Consider the following 24,584-nt stretch of genomic DNA (forward strand, 5'->3'; position numbering starts at 1 on the left):
AAACTCAGGCCTCCTGAATCAGGCCACCACATCATGCTATTGACTGGAATTGTAATACACAATTAAAGTACAATATTTGCACTTCACTATATCTTTTTTCTTTTGGTAGAAAAGTTTGTTTTACAAAAGGCCTTGCTGATAAATAGTACTACATTTGATGCATGCCAGGTAGTTATGTAAGTATATGGTTCTTTGCCAAAACTTGCATTGAACTTTATAAAATACTAGCAGAGTTAAAATGCCATATTTATTTTTTTCAAATGTTCAATTGCAAATTCAGGTAAACATTATTTTTAGGTAAAATGCTTACTTGAATCTTAAGTGAGAGTCTTGTTCATTTGTAACAGAGAAAAATAGATCCAAATTAAAAATTATACATTTGACAAGAACATGCGCTTCTATTTCATTCATTTCTTCGGCTAATATGATGGCACATTTAATGGGTTTGACACTTAACACAGCCAGAAATATATAGTCCTTTTAATTTAATTGTGAAATCAGCTAAGATTCTTTGTATAGAGTCCACTGAACACATGTTCTACTAGGTATTGTTTTAGGAAGAAACTTAGAACATAGACCTTACTTTCTGAAATGTTACATGCATATGTAATGAGTTGAACTCTCAGGGTAGGCATCAGTCACTTCTCTGTAGCCTATGAGATGACTGACAATGTCAGAACACTGGTGGAAAGAACTACTGGAACCTAAGCCTGGTTGTCTGGGTAATAGGGATTTTCACTCCCCTTAATGAAGGGAATCCAATTCTACGAGTGAGTGTGGAACAAAAAGATGGACAAATATGCATGCATGAAGATAAATACTAAAAACTAGTTTGTGAGGCCTCACTTATTTATTACATAGGAATACAAATAATTTTTAGATATAAAGAGGAGTGAGAACAAGAAAGAAAATGCTGGTGGAAGGAAGTTTGCAGTGACTGGATTTGAGGTTACTCCTGGGAAAACTATCTGTAGTCTTTTTCTTCCTCTAATATTTCATATCAATCTTGGTAATAACTACGGTACATTCTTTTCTGGACAAGTACATGAGGAAGCTGATTATTTATAAATAAAGGTATAAAATTTTCCATAAGGAATTAGCATTTTTCACTTCATGAACCTAAACAGTATCATTCATGTTTTGAGATAAATACTAGTCACACTGAACTTTTTATAGTTCCCAGTAGTAGATGGTCAGGTATTCCCAAATTACTGGCCTTCGGGCACATTGTTCCCTCAACTGGGAAAATTTTGCTCCTCTCTGTACAGGGCTGGCTCCAGTTCATCCTTCCATGTGAGCCTAAATTTGCCTCCTTGGAGAAGCCTTCCAAGACACCTTGCAGAAAGCGGAAAATTCCTTCTTTTTCTGTCTCTTTTTTTCCCCCCTCACTAACACTGCACCTTGGTCATTGCCCTACTTGACACTTTCTTATTAAATGGGTCTTCTACTAGACTAAGTGCTCAACGAGGGCAGAGACCCTACCGATCTTATTTGTCACTGTGTACCAAACACCTAGCTCAGTGCTTAATACGTGGTTGACGTGGAAAAAAAAATTGCCTAATGAATGAATATGCTTCACACATGTGTTAAGTAATTAAAAGTCTAGATTCTTTTTCTTTCGTTTTTTAGTTAAAAATCTCAATTTGCTTTGTTGAAATTCTAGAATCAGGCAACATGTCATTCCATAAACTAGAATACATGTTCCAATGAGCTGACCAGAGGAGGTTAGTTTATAGACAGAAAAAGGCAGAAGAAAGCAGAAACAAAGAACAAAAATGGATTGGTCATTTCAAAGTTACTTTTCATGTATGGTGAGGACCGGGAGACAGAACAATGTTAAAAATAACTGATTAGTTAACTTTGGGTTACTTCAGGCTGTCCTTTTTGTGTAAGGATTAAAGCAGAGGGAACTTCATACCTACTGAAAATTTAAACTGGCCTGTTTGGAAAATTGGCTATTTTCTCTTCTGATTTCTTGGAAGGTCAGACCACAACCGAAGTCATGTAGAATTTAGCAGGGATGACTCCATTTTGTTTCTTAGTCTGGTCTTTGGGGACTAGTGTGGGAACTTAGTCCCAATGACCCCTTATACTTTTTATTTAACAATTCCCCCTCTTTGATCAGGCCATCACTTAGGTGAGAGTGTGACCAAAACTTAGGGCATCAGCACTACTCCAATTACCATCACTCTGGGTTCCCAGTCTCAGCATGCCATTCATAGGATAAGGTGTCCTCATTATCATGCATTTCTTTGAGTTTTTGTTGTTCCAGCTCATTTGACCATTTGGTGAGGACCATTTATGTTCAATAGATGGCTGCACAAAAACATTTTGCAGCACACAAGGGAGGCGAGTGTCATGACTGTCAGGAGGAAAATACCAGAGTTCGGGCCATGCTCCTTAGCTAAGGTCCCCATGAACTGAACCAAATGAGGAGTCTACCCATTTTAACCAAGTAACATGTTCATTAATTTTTTTGTAAGTGAGTCTTTATAGTACCCAATATTTATCTACATGCAACAAGAAGCGTTAGCTACTGTACAGACTCCTCCCTGTTCAGTTTGTGGGTGATCTAGCATCTCATGACTGGGTTAAAGCAGAGAGTGACAATTTGTAAGACACCCACAGAAGTTACTGATTGTGAAATTTTAACTACAACTTTATTTTGCCAAACAAAAGGCATAAGTAAGGAAAAATTAAGAGGGGTAAGAGTCTCATCATAATAGAAAGACTTGTTCTGATGAAAGCTGTCCACAGCATAAAGTCAGCAGCTTCTTATCCTGGTTTGCAGTTTGAATGTCTCTGGTTATGGCATCAGGCGTTTTTGGTGAACTGTCAGACTGGTCCCACATCAGGCATGAAACTTGTTCCTTGAAATTTACATTGAGTTGTCCAGCTTCAGCTTATAGGTCTTCAGGACCAGAGCAGTTCTTGTTCTTAGAGAGTTGTAGCCAGATGTTAGAGAAAACTAGAAAAATTCAAAATCCAGTCCTGTCTACAGATAGATAACAAAACTTGAAAACAGTAAACAGGGCTACAGTCTAATAACAGGTGTACTATAGTTTTCTTTTGAAACATAAATTTTTCTCCCTACAGTCACCCCCATTTCTACCAAAGATAATCATGGCAAGACTAATTTGCCTGGTTATTTACATAAGCTCTGCAGGAGTAGCCACCTAGGCTCCTTTTAAATTTGTTTTGCTGGAAATTTTGATAAGAAATATCACATTAGACTTAAAAATCTGGATGCTAGGAATCCAAACCAAGGCAGACATTAGACTTTGCCTGCTGTATAAAAGTCTAGGTTATTCTTTAATCAAGAAGCTGGGTATTTCTTTTAACATTCCTCTTGCTATATTTCTTGCTCGTTTGTCCTTTGATTTAACATTCAAGAACTCAGTTTGACAATACTTTGTAACTTCATTGACTAGAAATGAGAAATACACAAAAATGATCAATTTCCTGATCTCTCCTTAGAACCAGTATTTTCTAATGACTCAAAAAACTATTCACGGGCAGGTTTCCCTGGCAGATGGTAGAGGGTCTTTCTTCTGTTCACTATTTAGCCATGGTAAGCTTAGAAGTGAGGAATAATTTCATAATAAATATTTAATATATAAAATTGTCACATATGCAACATATATGTAAAAATATTTGTAGGAAGCTCTGGGCATAAAGTGATTTCATTTCAGAAACTGATCTGAGATATAAATGTATTTATGCCCTTTTAGGATTTATTTCTTTTAGTGTGCCTCTATGTGTAAACAACTTTAGAAATCCTTTTGTACATGTTTTTCAAAATTTGAAGCAAGAGATTTAAAGGAATTAATTTTGTGTACTTTTCTTGTTAAAAATGCTTTGTAAACTGTGACTATAGATAGCGTGCTTTGAGAATTGTGGTAGCTGAACTTAGCTGATGATGAAGATACTTCACAAAGGAATTCCTTACACTTTTCAGATATTTCAGCTGTTGTTGTTTTTTAAACATAGATTAAGTCTAGGTTGACAAACTGGTAAAAGAAAAGGGAACTTTTTCATCTTGTGTTCAAGCTGCTTTTCATTAGGAAATATTCACATGTAAAAGTGCCTCACAATTACCTGGACATTTTGCAATCTACTAAGGCAGGACTGTCCAAGCTATATTGTGTCCTTATATTGAAAATCCCAATTTCTGCTATGCCAACCCTACTTCTTATCTCTTATAAAGTATTTTATATGTTTTTCAGGTGCCTCAACACTTTATCAGTAACCAATAAAAGCTTGATAACAAAATAAAACTGCCCTTTTCAAACAAAATATATTACCACAAAACATTTTGTAGAACTTTTAATTTTATTAAGAATTTTTAACACATTATGGATATTCATATAGATATTTCAGTGCAGTTGTAACACACTGAAAAAATTTTCTGGTAAATGGAGTCATTACTAAATAGACATGGACTTGACTCTACTTTATCAAACTAAACATTATGATAAATTTCACATTGTGATTCTAGCTTCACTTTTATATTTAAGTAATATTATAAAAGGCATATTTTCTATAATATTAATATATTCTGTCTAATAGTCTCATGCACCCTTATAATATACTTTTTCAGTTTTACCAAGTTATATAATAACAATTCTTAAAGTTAATCATTGAAAAATGTGCCCTTCTCTTTCATTTTCCTATTTCTTTCTTAATCTAATCAAATAAGGTGTATAACGCAATAAGCTGATTTCAAAACTTAATTCAAGTTAATTTATAACAAGTATTTAAAAAATATTTACATTCAAATCTAAAAAAAATAGTTACAATGTGTAAAATGAATATTACTTGAGGAATACACTTACCCTATCTTTATATGTTGTATCTGATTTAAGTGGTAGCAGCTAGTTAGAACTCTTTTTTAAAAATCTCTATTTTAACATAAAAATCCAAGTGTATGTTTTTAAGATATATAATTATGGCCTTAGAAAATGTTTAAGTTAAAATTTTTAATAGCGCTATTAAGCCCCCTGCTAATTCCTAGGTGTTCATAGCACTCAATGTTTATAAAGGTTCATAATTATTTATAAAGGTTTTCTGTCTTCACCAAATCTTCTACTACTGCTTATACTCCTGAGACAGACCCACAATCTCAAAGGAGGGGACAGTAAAAAGGGAAACTCCAGGCCACCATCAGACTCACAGACTTCCGCCATTTAGGATCTCAAAATGTCAGGACAGTTCGAATGCTGAAATGTAAAATGAGAGTTTTTAGTGATTTGTTTCTTTATCTTTCAAATAAGAATAGTTTAAACAATTGTCCTTCCTCTTGTCATAGAAACTTCAGGTAAATTCTGCTATTGGAAATCCTTCTGGGCCTGAGGTCCTCATCAATTAATTTTCTTTCTTATATGTCTCTGGTAAGGGCATCTGAGCTGATTCTAGAAGCATCTTAATAATTGCAATAGGCCAACAAGAGGAAAGGGGTTCTCAGGCTGAAGAAAAAGAATGAATAAGGCTAGTAAGGTATGAGCAAGAAGGTAATTCAGTATAAATGTAGAGGAGACCTACCTGCTTCCCTCACTTTATCTCCAGAGATTGGTGCAGAGACTGCAATAAAATGGATGCTTAATTCTAGTTGTTGAATGACTAGATAGGTTAATAAATGAAAATAAGTTTTGGTTCAATAATAAAGGCTTTCAAAGCCATGCTAAAGCATTGACATCTTGGGACAACTTGAGCTGAGCAGCTTAGTGAAGGACTAACTAGAACGGTAAAATACAGAAGGCAGGAGACCTGTTATCAAGCTACTGTGATAACATGTCTTTGTCAGAGATGATTAGGCTAAACTAAAGCAGTGATCATGGGCAGTCAGGGGAGAGATGCTGGAGAAGAAATCAGAGCTTCCATCATCAGGCCTTAGCATCGGTTTATTTGTAGCAGGCAAGAGTGAAAAAGAAGTCAGACACGATGCTATGGCTTCTAGTCTATAAAAGCAGAATAAGTGACATTATTTGCTGCAATAAAATGTGCCGGTGGAAGACTTATTTCGAGTGAACTTGCTGTTAAGTAGGACATTCAAGTGGAGTTATGCAGAAAGCAGATGGACATTGAGGAGCTTAGGTTTACAGACATCAATTTGAAAGTTCTTGCATTAAGGTGATATTTGAAGCAAAATTCCTGAGAGCAGAATTTATCTTTCTTTGAAAAACAGCCAGTAATTATTTTTCAAACTGGCCATATTAAGCCATCAGTTTTGCTCATCTGAGTAAAGGAGTACTGGATGTTTCTGACAGTTTTTCTGACAGAAAACCATTGTTTACTTGCTTAAAAATAATTTAAATGTATTTTCATATCAGGATGATCCTGTAGGCTAGATCAGATGTAGAGACAAGACACACACTGTAAAAACACTAAAGAGAAAAAATGAGTGAAAACTTGCATTTCAGATTAATTTACAGTTTCTTTTACTAATGAAACCCAAATCCTTGGCACATAGTGAATACTCAGTAAATATTTATAAACCCAGTGAATGGAATCCCATTTCATCTTGTAGACAGGCTCTTTGCTGTTCCAAACATCCATGAGGCAGATGTAGTTGAAATTTGTGTGAATTCTTCCTACTCCGCCTCTTCCCTTGTCCAGTCCTTACAAGCTATAGGAGCAGTGACAAGGATGCCCATGTGTACCAGAGCTTGACGAGCTCTGTCAGAGAAGTGATCCTGGTGCTGCCCACAGGAGGTCTGAAAAGTTATTTGTTTGCCTCTCACAACCTTAAGTTTTTCAAGTGAAAATGGTAAGAATAATACCTGACCTGCAAGGATGAGAAGAAAGCACCTTTGAAAAAGCACACTTGAAACTGTAAAGTAAGGAAATTTTGTGGCGTTACTTGAAGAAACTAGCAGCTTTGTGATGAAATAAAAATAGCCCAGATGAAATATTAACTGGTGTGAAAAAAAAGTCCAGAAGATTTTTAAAAACGGTTTAATATAGGACAATGACATAATAAGTTTCTGAGGATCAGCTACATCAATCTGACTAGGCTAAATAATCAGAAACAAAATAGGAAGGAAACAAGTACCTTTGTAAGCAATGAATTCTAAAAGTAGCCTGTGGGGAAGAAACAAGATGACCTGTCCATTGATGGATGATTGGATACAGAAACTGTGGTATATATACACCATGGAATACTACTCTGCTGTAAAAAAGAATAAAATTCTCCCATTTGCAACAACATGGATGAGCTTCGAGAAAATTATGTTGAGTGAAATAAGCAAAGCACAGAGGGAAAAACACGGCAAGTGCTCACTCGTAAGTGGGAGCTAAGAGAGAAAGAAGAAAGGAAAGTCCACAGTGGTGTGTTGGACTTGCAGAGGGAGAGAGCAGACCTAGGGATACAAAGTGGAGTGAGGAAAATGGCATGGGGAGGGAGGTCGGGGATGACTGGGTGGGGGACACCGGATATAATCGCAATTTGTGGTAATGGGCATGCTGCCAGTATGGATCTGGCCATCACATCTTGGACATGAGTGGTGACAGTCAGCTTTGTACCCCATGAATATTCATAACCAATAAAACCAACAAAAACCAGATACCTTTGCCCTGAATAGAGCAGTTCAAATCCTTCACTGATTTTCTGGAAAGGTAAAACATGAGTTATCAACTGGTCCAAGTCAAATTTCTTTTCCAGGAAATCAGACACTAGTTTTGGGACATCATCTCTGCTTTTCCAACCTGTAAACAAGCACACATTTTTTTCTTTAGACTTTACTAAGCAGTCTTTATATTTTATTTTGCTATGTTTGTCCTTTTTTCCTGCATTCTTACCTTTCCCCATATTGGATCATTTCCAACAGCATACAAATAAGCTGTATTTCTCCCATCCTGAGAAACAAAGGCCAAAGAAAACCCTCTCTCGATTCTCACATCTCCTTGTGCATGCCCTGTATTTCTGCTTCTATTACAGATAACCTTTTTTACTTTGGAGAAAGAACTGTCTCCAGTTCACTGTTTGTGCTTCCAGTTCCTTTCCTCTCACCCTCTCTTGAGCCCGCTCCTACAGGCTCTTGCCCCCAGCACTCTGCTGTAACAGCTCCTGTCAAGGTCACTTGTGACCACCATTTTAACTCAGACAGTGGTCAATTCTCAGTCCTGGTCTTCCATAAACTGTTAGGTGGATTTGATGCAGTCGGTGGTTCCCTTTTTCTCAAACACTTTGTTCACTGGCTTCTAGATACTGCACCATTGCGTGGTTGTCCTTCCTCACTTGTTCCTCCTTCCAGAGATCTCTGCCGGATCTCCACACCTCCCAGACCTCAAACTCTGACGTGTCCTAGGGTTTGGTCCTCAGACCTTCTCACCTCTTTATATTTACTTTCAGGGTGATCTCCTCTGGTCTCATGGCTTTAAATACATTCTGCTGAAAAAACTTCAGTTTATATTTCCAGCCTAGACTTCTACCTGAACTACAGACTCATACCCATATATCCAACTGCCTACTTGACCTCTCTGCTCAGATGTCTGAGAGGCATACAAACTTAACGTGCCCAGAACACTCCTGGTTTCCACCACCTCCACGCTAGTCCCCAACCTGTTCCTCCTATAGTCTTCCTGTCTCAATAAATGACTGCATCATTCCTGTCACTCAGGACCAAAATCTTGGATTCTATTCTTTCTGTCATACAGGAATACTTCAAAAAATCCCATTGGATCTATCTTCAAAATATATCCAGGATCTGACCACTTCTCCAAGCCACCATCATTGAGTTCGTGCCTTGTAGTAACTTCTTTCATGGTCCCACTGCTGGCACCTTTGCTCATAGAATATTCCCCACAAAGCAGCTGGGAGGAGAGTGTTAAAATGCAAGTCAAGACAGGTCACACCTCCCTCAAAAGCCTTCCTTTCTCACTCCAATGAAGATCCTAACACCTCACCAAAACCTTGCCAGAAGGCCCCCACGATCTGCCCTCTGAGCCCGGCTGCTGCTGTTGTGTTCCGCGGCCAGCTGGCTGTTCTCACTGCTCTCACTTGCCAGCACTCCTCTGCGATTCCTACCCCCTCGCCCTGGAGCACTCTTTCCCAAGATTTCTGAATAGTTCATTTCCTTTATGTTTTTGCTCAAATGTCACCTTTTCAGGGGGCCTTTTCTGAACTTGGTAAACCAGCATTCCCCTCCTCTCCACCCTGTCTGCTGGCACTGACTACCTGTTGCCCTTTCTCTGTTTTTCTTCCCAGCACTTGCCACCATATGGCATCCTCTGCATTTACTTATTTACTGTCAGTCTCTCTGCACTAAAATGAGAGGATTCTCCTACTTTCTGAGAGCAGGAACTTGGTATGTTTTGCCTCTGCTAAATTCCCAGCTCCCGGAATAATGCCAGTACTTAGCACCCACTCAATAAATATTTGTTGAATAACAGGATCTTACCTCTAATATCCCTGAATAATCTATAATCTCCCCACATCACACAAATGGCTGAAGTGAGGAGACTCAGCTCACATCTCTTATTGTTTCGTTCCTCTGTTCACGTCCCATTTCCTCTAAAGCCTTATCTGCACCAACCAGCCTCTCACTCTTGTGCCCCAAATAATATTGTGGAAAGAGAACAAGCTTCAGCATCCCACGGTCCAGCTTTAAACCCCAACTCTCAACTTGGGAACTACAAGAGAAAAGGACTTAAGAGTTGCAAGTCTCAGTTTTATTATTCATGAGTAGCTACCTCAGGTAGTTGCTGAGAACTAAAATAAACTAACACTTTTATGTAAAAGTTTTAACATATAATAAATGCCAAATAACTTAATTTGTTTTATAATATCTATTTATTTTATATTGTTTATTTCATATTTGTTTTTTATTCTCCACTAGATTATGTACTTCTCCAAGTCAAGAACAATCATTTTTACCTTTTTATACTCTTAACCAGTACATGAATGATTAATATTCTCTTATGTCGTACAAGGCAGACTCTAATAGTGGAAGTGCTTCCAAAGTGCTTAGTACAACTCCATATGAAGGCACTAGAAAATGAGACTCCATGCAGGAGAGGATTAACAAGATTCACTGTGTCACCTGCCTTGGGGGTAGTGGTTCTGGCTCTGTGTTTACTGCTTTCTCAATCATTCCCGTGTGACTCTGAACTGTCCCCATAAAATATGTCAATGCCTTGTTTGTTTATTTTGGCTTTGGGTCCAGAATTTTTGCTGATGCTGTTTTGAACTGAATAAATTATATTTTTCATACACATTCCTGTGTATATTGAGAATAACAGATTTAAAGAACTTTCAGTCACATAAATCATCCCAATTACTGGTGCTTCTTGTTCAGGCCTTTGGGGAACTTGAGTTGCAGATGGTATTAAAGATGTGCCCACCAATATTAGCCCTAAATCAAGGTGAGGAGTGGGTAATTATCTTTTATGTTATTGTGATCACAGTTCCATTTTAGATCACTTCACCCTTGTCCTTGGAAGGAAGACCTTTATGGGAGATGTGATGAGGCATAGGCTTCTCTCACTTGCCAAAGCAACAGAGCAAAAGCCACCACCCCCAGTCCAGAAGGTCTGCTGCCCTCACCTCCAAAGATGCATCCCTTCCATGTGCGTCCAGTGAAGAGCAGCATCGGGTCATAGGTGAGCAGCTTGGCTGACGGAGGAGCACCGACCACCACGCTGGTCCCATAGTTCGCGTGGCAGGATGCGAGGGCATCGACCTAAGTTTAAAACGAAGAAGAGTGTTTGTTGTCATGTCTTTCATAGTATCTCAAGGACTCAGAAATGACCTGCATACTATTGCCACTTCAATAGATAGCTCAGTTTTCAAGTCATAAAATTAAATTAGGCACACACGCCTTTGGTTTTTTACTTGGTTTTAAAAATTCTCAATGCAACTTTAGTCCTTAAGTAAACTTCTACACCCATTTGCCCTTTCAGGAAGAAAGCAGTAATTATTGTGGTCAGTATTTGTGTCAATTTCAGTGTACCATGGACTAAAACAGAAGGGAAATTCTTGTAATATTTTCATACCAATGTCATCACATCAGATAAGTCTTAGGAAGTCATTTGAACTAAACTAAATTGAATTAACTATACCAGATCGATTAACACAGTTTTTAAAAAATTTAGTTTGAAAATTAAATAAGATACTAAAGTGGGGGACAAAGGAGTCCCTCTTTTTGGTAACATTTCTGAGACTAACTTCACATTTTCTGGTCATTAGTTCATTCAGTTAATCATTAATAATTTTTTTAATACTTGCTAGATTGTAGTAATAGATGTTGACATTTTTCAGAGACCAATCCTCATCCAAGTATCTTATGGAAATTAATAGACCTTAGTAATAAATCCAATATTGCATATGGCTCCATAAACACACAACCTACAATAGTACTTGTTGCTATGGAATAATTCTAAATGACACTAAGAAAAGGGTATGGCAACAAAGGTAAATTAAAAGCTAGTTATTCCTCAATTACCCAAAACATTAAAGTGAATTTGATCTGCTACTTATACTTGAGCAAAATTGCACTGTCCCATTTTTTCAAGTGTCCTTATCCTACACCAGGCCAGGGCTTTCTAATTCTAGGAGCTCTGGAGCTGTTTCACAGATCTAAATGGGTGCTGCTGGCTGCCACAAAGGAGACATGTTTAGAAAGTTGAAAGCTCATATTCTAAGGAAATTCAGATGAGGGAAAACAAAGCTCAGATGCAAATGGTGAGAAGTTGGATAGATCATGGATTTGGGGGAAGAGACAGCAACACTTGGAACAATCCCTTTTTCTCTTAGGTCTCTTCCTTATCTCTCCTCAGGGAGTTACGTTGTGATGCTTGGCCTGCCTAAGTTCAAGAGATGGAATTACCTTTGTCAAGAAATTCACATATACAAGGAAGAGAATACTTATAAAAAAATTATTTAGAGGATTGACTACCTCATCCTGTAGTCACACAAGCATTTTGTGATATGATACTTAATGTTGGTCAGGTAGACCCTGCTCTTAAGCTTTTGACATTTTAGGCAAAATTGCTATGTGATTACCAGGTTTTGCCTGAGTAACAGATATTTCCATAGTTGATTGTTAATAAGGCTACAGAAAATGAATTTTACCTCGTGCATATCTAATAGTTTGGGTATTTTTTGGCTCCTTGAATCTTGGCTCTTACCATGGTTTCAAGACGCCCAATAACTTCAAAAGTGTACTCCACAGTGTTGCCCGTCATTTCTGACAGGACCTCACTGATGGGCTTGGTAAAGTCCTTGGGGCTGATACACTCGGTGGCTCCTACAGCCATGGCCTTCTCAAATTTGTCTTTGTTGATGTCAATCCCAATGATCCTGGATGCACCAGCTGACTTGCAGCCCATGATGACAGATAGACCAACTCCTCCCAGGCCAAAGACAACACAAGTGGAACCAGGTCCAACCTGTGGAGAGAAAAGTTCCTGTAAATATTAGCAGCAGAGTCAAAAAGAAAAACTTGCAAAGTACCTCCAGCATTAGAAACACAAAATTCAGAGGATTGCTATGATGTCAGCTAGGAATGAATGACTCATTCAGATTATAATACCACAAAGAGGACTAGAAACAGAAGGTCTGAGGAGAGAAAAGGAGTATTTGCCAAAACAAAAACAGTATTTGCCAGATAAATGAAAATGCTTCATAAAAGGTTGCATTATTCAGGCTTTCTTTGTGGGAGCTTTTGCAGCCCTCTTGACCACACTCACAACCTCATTTAACATCATAGCAGAATAAACATTAAGTGCTAAGATCTCTACTGTGACTACCATTGTCTAAATAACCATAACTCTGAGTCACTTATAAATAAATTGGTTTTTCATCAACATTCAACCTCCATATTGCAATTAGATGATCCTGTGTAGCTCCAGAAAGAAAATGTAGTTAAATCAATTTTGGAATTTTTACTCTGTACTATGCTATATTAAAGAAGGTTCTAGCCAAAAGTCATTTTCCTGCCAGAGAACCCTAATCCAACTTTATATCAGGTAGCAGGGAAAGCTGAGCACAGGGAAACCTCCAGAATGGGCATGACCCTTATTGTGATAGTTTCTTTCTTTTTTTAAATGCAAAGGCTAATGTGTGAGCATGGCCTGTTTTCAGACCTCCTGGTTGTCTGGCTCTGACCTCTCTTGTAGGAATTACCTAAAGAAACAGTCTGTGTGTAAATGCAAGCAAGTGTTCTGAAATGTTCACAACTGTAAGTGGAGACTTGCAGAGAACTGTGGAGCTTGTCGCACCCATTCCCTATGAGTTTTAATTTCAGCAATGGCATCCCAGTCCCTCAGTTCATTACTGAGTTTGGGGCTTTGGAATCAATGCGGTCACTCTCTTGAGTATCATTCAGTCATTCATTCATGCATTTGACAAGCTTTATTGGTGTATTCCTTGGCAGTCAACATCTTACACCAGAAATTCAACTGAGCATTCCTTTCTTTTCCCCCAGGTTATGTTAGTTCTTATTGTCTAGATTTGAGATGGAAGTTTTTTATTGATGGTTGAATTTGAGGTTCTAGATTTAGATACAAAACTTATGATCCTAGCTCTGTCTTCCGGGACCTCATTTAGCTTTTCTTATTGAATCTCTAGTAGGCCTAAGACTATGGTGAGCTTGAAGGGTGATCTTTCTACTACAGAACTGCACCACTACAGACTTCTCCTTAAGTCTTAGTTGCTTATTTTTAAAGTGATAGTTTTTTGACCCTCCTGTCTCTCTGACTCTGAGCCTTCAAGTGGATTATGGCCCCAGTTTCTGTTAACTTCAGATGCCCTTGCCCCTCCAAATCCCCCCTCCTTTCCCAACCCTCCTGATCTAAGGAATGGGAACTAGAGATTAGTATGTATAATAAATTATACACATCATTATCATTATCTTGGAAGAAAACCATAGTCTGAAATAAGAATGTCAACTATAGGACATTTAAAAATATATTATTATTTTAAAATATTTTAAGGATCTACTTTTTACTCTTATTTTATTTCCTTGCTGTGACTCTTTAGTGTTCCTTAATAAAAATCTATATTTCACCTTTGAAGAAAAGGACTGACCATTGACCAGCTCTTGGGAGATAACTTTTGAGTCCTTGAAATATCCTACCTGATAAGAGTGTCTTTTTATAACTGAGACCTTGGGCCATACCAGATAGTTAATGCTAACAATGTGATTTATGGTTAATACCTATTTTTGTATGCCTGGGGCTTTGGGTTATGGAGCATACTAACATTTAGAAAGCAAATGTATTTCACAGGGCCTAGTTTCCAAAGCCCTGTAGTTTCAGGTATAACCTAACCTTTTAAAATTCCATATAGAAATGTTAACCTTGCAAAAGACAAGAAACTTTCCCCAGGCTAAAGTGTCTGTTGTGGATATAGAATTGTAACACAATAAAGTTTCTGGCTCTCAATGACAGACATCTTTGAAAGCAAGTTAACCTACTGATTAATATGTTAAGAAAGATGCTACATTGTTATGTAAAAATACTAAAGAAACTGCTGTAAGAAAACACAGTATTTGCTAAGAACAAGCTTTTGTTGTTGGACCGACTTAACCTTTTGCAAACTGCATAATGGAATACCACTTTGTTATTTCACTGATGTTACCAGCTTCTGTTGTTAAACTATACTTAGCCATAAATCCACTTATGTTCCTTTTCTGTAACTTCCTGGTCTGGAGAATAAATACAGGGAGAGAACACCAGCTCGTGGTTAATTTCCCAAAGGAGGAATGTCTCTCTCTCTTGAGGGTTCTGGGAAGTTAACCCCTTGGGGGTGTCTCACTGCTCAAAGGAAATAGGCTTTGAGTAATCCTTTGTGTCTCCATCACCCAGGGGAGAGAGGTGGCAAATCCGTGTGAGAACAAAGAGAGTGCAACATTGGGTTATTAGCATGACCTTTTGGGGCTGGGGTCTGAGTAGGTGAGGTCAATGGGTAGATGCTTCATGTCTACATGAGTGACTCCCAATAAAAAACCCTGGACAGCAAGGCTCGAGTGAGCTTCTCTGGTTGATGACACTTTGCATGTGTTGTTACACATCATTGTGGACAGAATTAAGCACTGTCCATGCAACTCTACTGGGAGAGGATACCAGAAGCTTGTACCTGGTTTCTCTTGAACTCCACCCTATACGTCTTTTTCCTTTGCTGATTTTAATCTGTATTCTTTCACTGTAATAAACTGCAATCATGAGTATAACAACTTTTCTGAGTTCTTGAGTTCTTTTAGCAAATCATCAAAACTGAGGGGGGGTTTGGGGAACCCCAATATGTCCCCATTTTGAAAGTTTGGCCTATTTTCTCATGGGCAAACACAAAAAGGTGTGTTCATTCAAGTGATTTGTCTTAAGATATAGCTACCAAGAGAAAAATTATATCTAAAAGCGGCAACCGTCTTGGTGAATAGTATATTAACCAAGTACTAATACAGAGCCAATACATCAAGTACAGTAAGAAAATTACAGAGAAGAATGTAAAATCATGTCCACAGTCCCTTCTTTTACTTCTATATTGGCAGAAAATTCTTAGTGGAAAGTCTCAAGGAAACCCTGGGAAGAGGAATTCCATCTCCAAGATTTTGTCAAGAAATCTAAAAGCAGGTGGTAGCTAACATGTGCTGTTGATATGTGCACACATGCTAATGTTATACATAGATCTGTCTGGAACCCATGTCTACCTCAACACCCATATGTATGTTTTCCACAGGCCCCCTTATCTTTATTTTGTCCACATATTTGGATATACCCTTCTTTTACTCATTCATATGTTTTTTTTCAACCAATATTTATTAAGCTACTAGTATGGCCAGGCTCCTTGCTAAACAAAGTAGTAAAGATATAGTTAATTCTTATAATTTAATGTTGTTTCAGTATCCATACTGAATACAAGTTTAACTTTTTCATGCCAGAAGCAGGGCTCAGTCATCCTTGACACAGTTTCCAGTTCTACTCCACACCCAATTGCTCAAGCTGGGGCCAGAAATAATGACTTAGAGGCATCTCTCTGCCTAGTAGACAGACTGTGTTCCTCAATTTCCTGCAGCTTTCTGTAAAGGGACCATTCAGGCATTTGCCTGAAACTTAGTGACCCACACACTATTCCCGTAGATACGTTGCTAGTTGCCCCTCTCTCTCTCTGTCTGACTTTTCATTTCTGCCTTGCATGACTCAGGGATAGAGAGGACTACCCTCCTGATTCAATGCACCCTCTTTGCCCAGATTCTGTAAACAAAATGTTTTTAACTTGTTTCCTGTTGTGGTCAGATATTGAATTTGTGCTTTCTCTCTGAAGAACTAGGTGTTGCCCAAGGCTGGGTTTTTCCTGGGACACTTGGGAGAGCACAATGTTGGGCTCCCAGCACCACACTGATGGTCAGGCAGGCATAAAATGGACACGGCTCAAACAAAAGCCACAAGGGTATTTGCCAGTATAAACAAGTCACCCATGTGAGGGACCCTGTTGGTCATAGGTTGGACAACTAAGCATTAGACCTCTGCCAGGTAAAGGAAGTATTCTGTGAAAGGCAGACTGTAAATCCCTATGTCCAGCTCCTCCTCACTTTCTGTTAGGCCAGGATTTCTAGCTACTGTGATACTGGGACCCCAATTTAGCTGGGGGGTTCCCAAAACAAAAGGAAACTTGGTTCACATCTTCATGGAGCTTATAGTCTAATGGAGAAGATTAAAGATATAATCAGAATTTGAGATTTGGACACACACTATTAAAGAAACAACGATGCATCCTTGAATAATTGGAAGGAGGTTCTACTTTGATGGAGTAAACTAAAATAAAATAAACAACTTCCCTGGGTAAGCAGGTGATCTTTAAACTGAGAGTAACATTAAAGAGCCAACCACGCAAACACTGGGTGAATGAGTATTCCAGACAATCAGAAGAGCATATGTAAATGGCTTCATGCAGGAAAGAGCTCAGAAGGCTCGAGGATCTCAGAAGAGGCACATGCAGCTGGATGACGGTGGGTGATATGAGATTGTTTGAAGTATGGGAAGCTACCGACAGAGTTTACACAAAGAAGTTAAGGTGGTCCAAGATATATTTTACAAAGATTATTCTGTCTTGTAAATGGAGAATTTGGGGAGATGGTCAAGAAGAGCAATGAGAAAGGCAGTAGGGAGTCCACTGCATGAGTCCAGTCAAGTTGTGATGGTGGCAGTAAGTTGAAGAAAACAGGCAGATTTAAAATACACCTGGTAGGTATAGCCAACAGGACATGCTGTTGGATTGCATGTAAGGTGTTGGAGAGGGAAGATCAAGGATGAAGAAAATCAGAATGGGGGTTAATACGTTTGGGGGACAGAGAAGAAGACAATGAAGAATTTAGTTTTATAAATGTTAAGTTTGAGACACCTGTGAGACATTTGAATGGTGATGACAGATAGGGAGTTGGATAGGAGAATTTGAGGCTCAGAGAGAATTTGAGATATAAATTTGGAATCAACTTATGTACTGATAAATTTTTTAAGGCTTTGCAGTTGGATGAGACTACACAAATGGATTGCTTGGATTGCTTGCAGGAATGGTTCTACTATTTATGAATTGTATTTATTCTACTTACTTCTTTGATTCAACAAGGATGACAAAAATTGAGTCCAAATAATCCCTCTTAAAAACTCATTTATGCTTTCCTTATTGCATATCAACTATTATGAATTGAATAGTGCCCCACCCCCAAATTCATATGTTGAAGTCTTAACCCCCAGTAGGTCAGAATCTGATCTTATTTTGAGATAGGCTCTTTGCAGAGGTAACCAAGTTAAATGAGATCACTAAGGTGGGCCCTAATCTGATAAGACTGGTGTCATTATAAAAAGGAGAAACTTGAACACAAAGACACACATAGAAAGAAGATGACATGAAGACACAGAGGGAGAAGTCGACCATCTACAAGCCAAGGAGAGAGGTTTAAAACAGATCCTTCCCTCACAGCCCTCAGAAGGAACCAGCCCTGCCGACACCTTGATTTTGGACTTCTAGTCTCCAGAAATGTGAGACAATAAATTTCTGTTGTTTAAGCCACCCATTCTGTAGTATTTTGCTACAACAGCTCTAGCAGACAAATATACTAGCATTGATTTTTTTTTTTGTAAAAGAAAAAACATTAATTTTAGATGTGAATCTAAATTTTAGAAATTGAAACTGATGGAGAAGTGAAGGAAACAAAACAAATCTAAACTTGATTTTCTCTTAATTAATAATAAAATTGCTAATCTGAATTTTTCATTTTTCTTCCAGTTGATTTAGCATTGTGTAAAAATAGCCTGAGTATGAGATATGTTTTGAAAACTTTGTTTTTTCCCCCAAATCTTCAGGATTTCAAGAAAATGATTTTAAAAAAGAAAGGAAGGAAGGAAGAAACTAGCCTACTCTCTTTCTTACCTTGCCAGTTTTAACAGCAGCTCCATATCCCGTGGAAAATCCACAGCCAATTAAACAGACTTTCTCAAGAGGAGCAGCATCATCAATTTTAGCCACAGAAAATTCATTCACCACGGTGTACTCAGTAAATGTACTGGTGTTTGCGAAGTGATAGATCGGTTTGCCCTTGCATGTAAATCTGGTAGTGCCATCAGCCAGTACTCCACGGCCGGTGATACTATTTGATATGTCAAACACATGTATCAGTTAATTCAATTCAAAAATTAGCACAGGAGCAATTTAAAGGATATTAGAGTAAAATGACGGAAACCTACTCGCTTCTAATGCAAAGGTTGCCATTTGGGTTGCGGCAAGCATTGCATTCTCTACACTGTGGCACGAAGAGAGGGATGACTTTATCACCTAGAGGAAAAACATCCTGACATAAGGTGCTGTTCATTAGCATCAAAATATGAAATAAGCAGATGTGAATTGAGCCCATACTACATACAAAAATTTCTTAAAAGTACTCTAAGGTTTATAAGCACCATAAGGTTTGCTTGCTAAAGGTTGAGATTTTGCCAAATTAAACATCATTCAGTAAAATCCATCCCCCTTGTATCCTTTTATCCCCCTACATTGCATTAAGGCTCTTTCTAATAATTCCTAGTGTGTGCTATTTCTTTGACAGGGTAATCAAAGACTGCTTATTTCAAACTTGTGATTTGACATCCACATACCTGGTTTCACTGTGGTGACTCCTTCCCCAATGCTCTCTACAACCCCAGCTGCTTCATGTCCCACAATCACTGGAAACTTAGACACCATTGTTCCTTTTATCACGTGGTCATCTGTGCGACAGATTCCTGTGGCCAAAATCTATGCTCAAAGACAAAAAAACATTGCACCAAACAGCACACTGGTCGTTTTACAGTTGGGAAAATATCTAACTTGCTATTGAAGAGGTTATAATTGTTTATTCAATATCATTGCCTACTATAATAGGGTCATCTTTTAGAAGATTGAGCCTAAAATCAACCATCAGAAAAGATCCCTCTCTCACAATAATGCCGCTTCTGGCTCTACTTTGAATTTTGTTGCCTTTCTGTATTAAATTGGTGCTTTTGTGAGGGCACAAATATGCAGATGTTACCATGTGACTGGCACAGAAGTAGATTTTTATAGCTAGGTCCTCATAAGATTCTCTTAATGAAGAATACAGAGAATGGTGTGCCAAATCTTACTACTACAGAGCTCAAGTAACAGGAGAGGGTCGAAGTGCGGTTGGCAGCAATGTCTGCTCAACAACTCGTGTCCAAACCAAAGGTTAGGCTCTGTTGAAAGGATTGTCGAGAAATGCTCCAGGAAGTTGTCATTTCTCCAGGCACAAACAAGTTCCTCACTTTTTGTAAAAAGTAACCTCAATACACTTTGATTCCCAGAATATTTTTAAGAGAAGTCATTAGTCATTATTATTAAACATTTTATAAGTCAATAAAAATTCAACTAATGAAAGCTTTATTAGATCAGGTTAGCATTGTTGTTTTTTTAATGGAAAATGAACTCATTTATTTCACATCCAGTATGTCCCGATCCCTAATAACGTACAAGAACTGGTAAAAGAATGAATACCCAAAATTTGGGAAACATTTTCTTATTTAAGAATCCAACCTCACAACAATGATATGCACAATATAGGTGTGACAACATTTTAGGCTTCTATACTGCAAGGCTCCTTCTTACCTTAATGCGAACTTCTTTAGCCTTTGGTGGGGCAACTTCTATTTCCTCAATGGAGAAGGGTTTATTCTGTTCCCATAGTACAGCTGCTTTGCATTTAATAACCTAAGAAATTGGTAAGTATTATAGTGAGTTCCTAGTTATGTCTTTATAAATACAGACTCCTCAAATAATAAAAATATGAAGAGATTGCATATGATATTCTAATTTTTCCAGAATGGTTTTTATCAAATGCTAGAATTATAAGCCTTATGGATCATCATCTGTGCACCTTTGTTTGATGTATGAGAAATGCAGCCCAAAGAGACTAAATGATTGATCCATGGTGACATAGCACACGGAATGCAGAACTGGACTAGATTGGAGGTACACTTTTTCCAACCCATTGCTTTTATTGCTGGTGTTCACATAATATTGCTCTAAATGAGATTTTTTTGTTGCAATTTAAAATACAATAGGTTAACAACTGCCATCTATGTACCACTTATTCACAAAGGGCAAATTTATGAAATAAAAAATGCTGCTGATTTGTCTGCAAAAATTTAAGCAGGTATTCAATTGCTGTATATAATCATGTAGCAGTGATGAAGAAATTAGATAATTAGCCTGGTAAGAGATGAAGGGAACCATGAGCATTATAAAGTATACTGACTGAGACTGGGACTTCCTGGATGACAATCTGTGTTTTTACACCTCTGTATCCCTTTTTTGCACCTAGCCCAGTTTTTGCATCTGGTAGGTTTTCAAAGTCAGGCAAGTTAAAACTTCTTATCTTACAGAAGTGGAAATTAGGTGTAGAGATACTCAGTGACTTGTCTCTAGTCATTCAGCTTGTTTTGCTAGAGTTATTCAATTAAATAATTTTGCTAAGATTATTGAATTCTCTCTCCCGCCCCCCACATGGGCACACACACACACACACACACACACACACACACACACACACACACACACACACACAGAAACTGTTCCCGCCTTCTCATTCCCAAAACTGTCTAGGACTCCTATAAAATATTTTAATTAATTTGTTTAGATGCAAAATAAGTTCAGATGAGTAATCTCTCATTTTACTTGTCAGCTAATGCAACACTCCTACAGAACTCCTTTAGGTGGTGAAATGGCTCTTTGGCAAAAAGATTAAATGTGAGAATATGGTATGCTAGAAACAGATTCACCCTCTGCTTTGTTAAGGAAAATGTATGGGTCACAGTGTAATTTGGCCCAACATTAAAGTTAGAAACCTCACACTACATTTCTAAACAAATTCCAGGTGTATTCATAGTTAAGATTCATTTTTAAAATCAAACTATTTAATCAGTCAGTGAAGACATAGATATCAATCACATAGAACATGGTGGAACTTTTTTGAGTAGGAATAACAAAAAAGTCATAAGATTAAAAGCTTTGTGTTTTGAGAAACAGTAGGTAAATTTTCCCAATTGAAAGCAAGTAGTCCTGAGAGAAAAATACTTAAACTTAAAATGATAGAAGTTCTATGTTTGATATATGCAATGCTTAATCAAATTTATAAGGAAAGCATTAAGACCTCCACTTCTACCATACTGGCCCTCCCAAATATCATACTCACATCTCGGGATGCACAGGAGGTAAGGAGGAAAATACAAGTTAATAGATACATTGTGAAGTATTTGTTCTCTTCAGTTATAAAAGGCTTTTAAAAAAAAAAATGAGACAATTTTCTGCCTATCCAGTTGATAATGATTTTTTACTTAATGAGATTACGCAGCATTGTCAGAGGGGTGGAAAAAATGGGGGCTGTCATTCATGTCAACCCCTTTGGACAGTAATTTGCAGTGTACATCAAGATACTTAAGAATGTTTCGACACTTTCACCCTATAATTCTATTTTTAAAATCTACCTTAAGGAAATGCTAAATTCAAAAAAGTCTTAATATATATTATCGGTCATTGCAGCACTATTTATAAAGGGAAATATTTAAATAGTAACAGAGATATGATGAAACAAATTGTGGTAAATCTAGGAATTGGAGTTAGACATTTAACAATGTGTAAAAGTTGTTTGTAATAAACTGGGAAAATCATGGTTAGGTTGGAAAAATAGGATAAAAATATTTATATATTGTGTGAGTATAACTACAAAAAAATATGAATGGAAAAATGCATAGAAAAAATATAAGCAAAATGAAATCAACAGTAGTTTGGGAATGTAAGATTATGGTTCATATTTCCCCCCTTATGTTTTCTGATTTTCCAAATTTTCTAGAATGGTCATTGTTATGAGCTGAATGGTGTCCCCCTAAAACGTGTATGTTGAAATCCTAACCCCCAGTACCTCAGAAGGTAATTGTACTTGAAGATAGGGTCTTTTAGGAGGTAATTAAGTTAAAATGAGGTCATTAGGGTCGGACTTAACCCAATACGATTGGTGTCTTTTTAAAAAGAGATTAAGGCACAGATACACACAAAGGGAACACAAAATGAAGACACAGGGAAAAGATGGCCATCTATGAGCCAAGGAGAGGCCTCAGAAGAAACCAATCCCGCTGACACCTTGATCTCAGAATTCTAGCATCCAGGTCTATGAGAAAATACATTTTTATTGTTTAAGCCACCCAGTCTGTGTTATTTGTTATGGCAGCTACCACACTAGCTATTGCACTTTTTTAATGAAAAAGAAAACATTTATTATAAAGAGAAAAAAGCAACCCCCAGTGTAAGGGAAACCTCTCCTTTTATGAGCTACACTGAAATGCTAGAGCCATCTGGGAAATACATAACCCTTGTGCAAACCATACGATTGCATGACTAGCCATATATTAAAATTATATAGCTCTTATGCTATATATTATATACTGTCTCATTAGTTATAATTGAGAAGTGTTATCCTGAGGCTACTGAGATCTCTATCATTGGAAATGTTCTAAGAGTGGCTAGATATTCACATTATAGACAGAGCATGGCTAGACCTCACGCATCTGCGGGTTGGATGAAGTTGCAAATTTTTAAGATTCTTTCCAACCATTATATTTATTAATTTCCATGGGTAGAGTTGCTAGCTTCAACAGCGCAAAATTAATTCCTCAAGTAAACTAGTTTTGCTGGATTTCTGACCCAAAATAGGATGCTTTTATTCCAGTTCTCTTCAATTCTAGGAATAATTATTTCAGATTCTAACATCATAGGCTTTCCTCATTTGTCAAATTACCCAGCTTCAAATGCCATCTTTATTTTTCAAAAACCTTAAGATAGGCTAAATACACAGTGCAGAATTGTTTCGATAAAAACAAAACAAACAAACAAACAGAGCACCTAACACTCCAAATAACTATGTAACCATTTTATTTATTTATTTATTTATTTATTTATTTATTTATTTATTTATTTATTTATTTATTTATTTATTTATTTATTTATTTAATGTGTACCCATTTACAGCAAAGAACTATTCTGCTACTTACAAAAAAAAAAAAAAAAAAAAGAAGCCAAAGCTATTTCTGCAGTTAATAACTAACTCTGTTGTTTTTTAAAGAATAGAATAACCAAGCTTTATTAACAATGTAGTCTTGTTTTTAAAGAATTTTTAGTTATATTTTGATAAAAACTATATCCTTAAGAAAACTTAAGAGCATAATACTTTGTTGTCACTTTGCATTCCAGAATTAGCATTTTCTGTTGTCAATAGCAGGAAACATTTTTTTCCAACATCTGGGCACTAGACCCTGTTCTTCCGTTGAATTACTCAGGGAATGCAATGTAAGCTTATTGAGAATGTTGAAGTCTCTTCATGGGAACATTTTGCTTAGCAGAGCAAATGCCCAGCTATCCTGAAATAAAATTATTAATAATGCCAGCATAAACCACACTTCTCCATTTTCCTCCAATGTCTTGCCAAAAAACCTTTCATAAGCTGTTTTCAACTTAATCTTGCCTCTATTAGCACTCTCTGAAACACTCTACCTAGTGTTTTCCCCAGTGTATGCCTGCTCAGCAGGCATTTCATTCCTCAAGAAATATCCCCAAGTATTTAATTACTTCAACGGATTCAAAGTTCTAAAAATCAACCCACATTATAAGATCATGATAATGAAGATGCAAAAATGTTCTGCTTACTTTTCCAGCGGTGCTCATCCTTTCTTTCTCTTGATTCTGTATTTCTGTAAAAGGGACTTTTTCTGATTGATGCTCAGTTCACTCTGCTGTAAATAACAGCATCTTGTGCCTTCAGATAAATAACCTGGCTCAAAAGTTCTGCCTTCAGCAATATGACTCACAGCCTTTGAAACTTTCCAATGGTCCATAAGCCTCACCCTTTGCAAATCAAGTTGTCAAAAGAAATACTATTATGATCAAAACAAGCACAGGGATCTAGGATAATCGAATCCACTGAAAAGGGTTGAAAGCATTCTTTTTTGGCAGGGTGATGGACTTTTAGTATTTATTGAGAAAAATGCATAATGACAAAAAAAAAACCCTGCTATCAACCTAATAATTGAGAATTAATTATAAATTATTAATC

At 37.2% G+C, this 24,584-nt stretch overlaps 1 protein-coding gene across 2 annotated transcripts; it reads right to left on the bottom strand.

Moving 5' to 3' along the window:
* Window positions 1-5,047: 5,047 nt before the first annotated feature.
* ADH7 (alcohol dehydrogenase 7 (class IV), mu or sigma polypeptide) lies at window positions 5,048-24,217 on the bottom strand. 2 transcript variants are annotated; one of them, XM_063108300.1, is made up of 10 exons: window positions 24,009-24,068; window positions 22,775-22,792; window positions 20,090-20,191; window positions 19,087-19,225; window positions 18,682-18,769; window positions 18,368-18,584; window positions 12,127-12,387; window positions 10,544-10,679; window positions 7,566-7,704; window positions 5,048-5,219 (listed from the first exon to the last, which is right to left on the bottom strand). In XM_063108300.1, exons 1-10 carry the CDS (start codon window positions 24,066-24,068, stop codon window positions 5,195-5,197), a joined length of 1,185 nt encoding a protein of 394 aa, XP_062964370.1. In that variant the 3' UTR covers window positions 5,048-5,194. The 2 variants fall into 2 exon arrangements, with proteins under 2 accessions (XP_062964370.1, XP_062964372.1); XM_063108302.1 differs by lacking the exons at window positions 22,775-22,792; window positions 24,009-24,068 and adding an exon at window positions 24,179-24,217.
* Between the last annotated feature and the right edge of the window lie 367 nt (window positions 24,218-24,584).

This window comes from Cynocephalus volans, chromosome 9, assembly GCF_027409185.1.
Source record: "Cynocephalus volans isolate mCynVol1 chromosome 9, mCynVol1.pri, whole genome shotgun sequence".
NCBI lineage: Eukaryota > Metazoa > Chordata > Mammalia > Dermoptera > Cynocephalidae > Cynocephalus > Cynocephalus volans.

What these genes read in the sequence shown, in the direction of transcription:
- ADH7 (XM_063108300.1), bottom strand. Translation starts at nt 24,068, where the DNA reads ATGAAATGCCTGCTGAGCAGGCATACACTGGGGAAAACACTAGGTAGA. An exon ending in CTAAAGAAGTTCGCATTAAG is followed by an intron (nt 19,226 to 20,089) that starts GTAAGAAGGAGC and finishes CTTTGAGCATAG; the next exon opens with ATTTTGGCCACAGGAATCTG. An exon ending in TTGGGCGTCTTGAAACCATG is followed by an intron (nt 10,680 to 12,126) that starts GTAAGAGCCAAG and finishes TTTTAAACTTAG; the next exon opens with GTCGATGCCCTCGCATCCTG.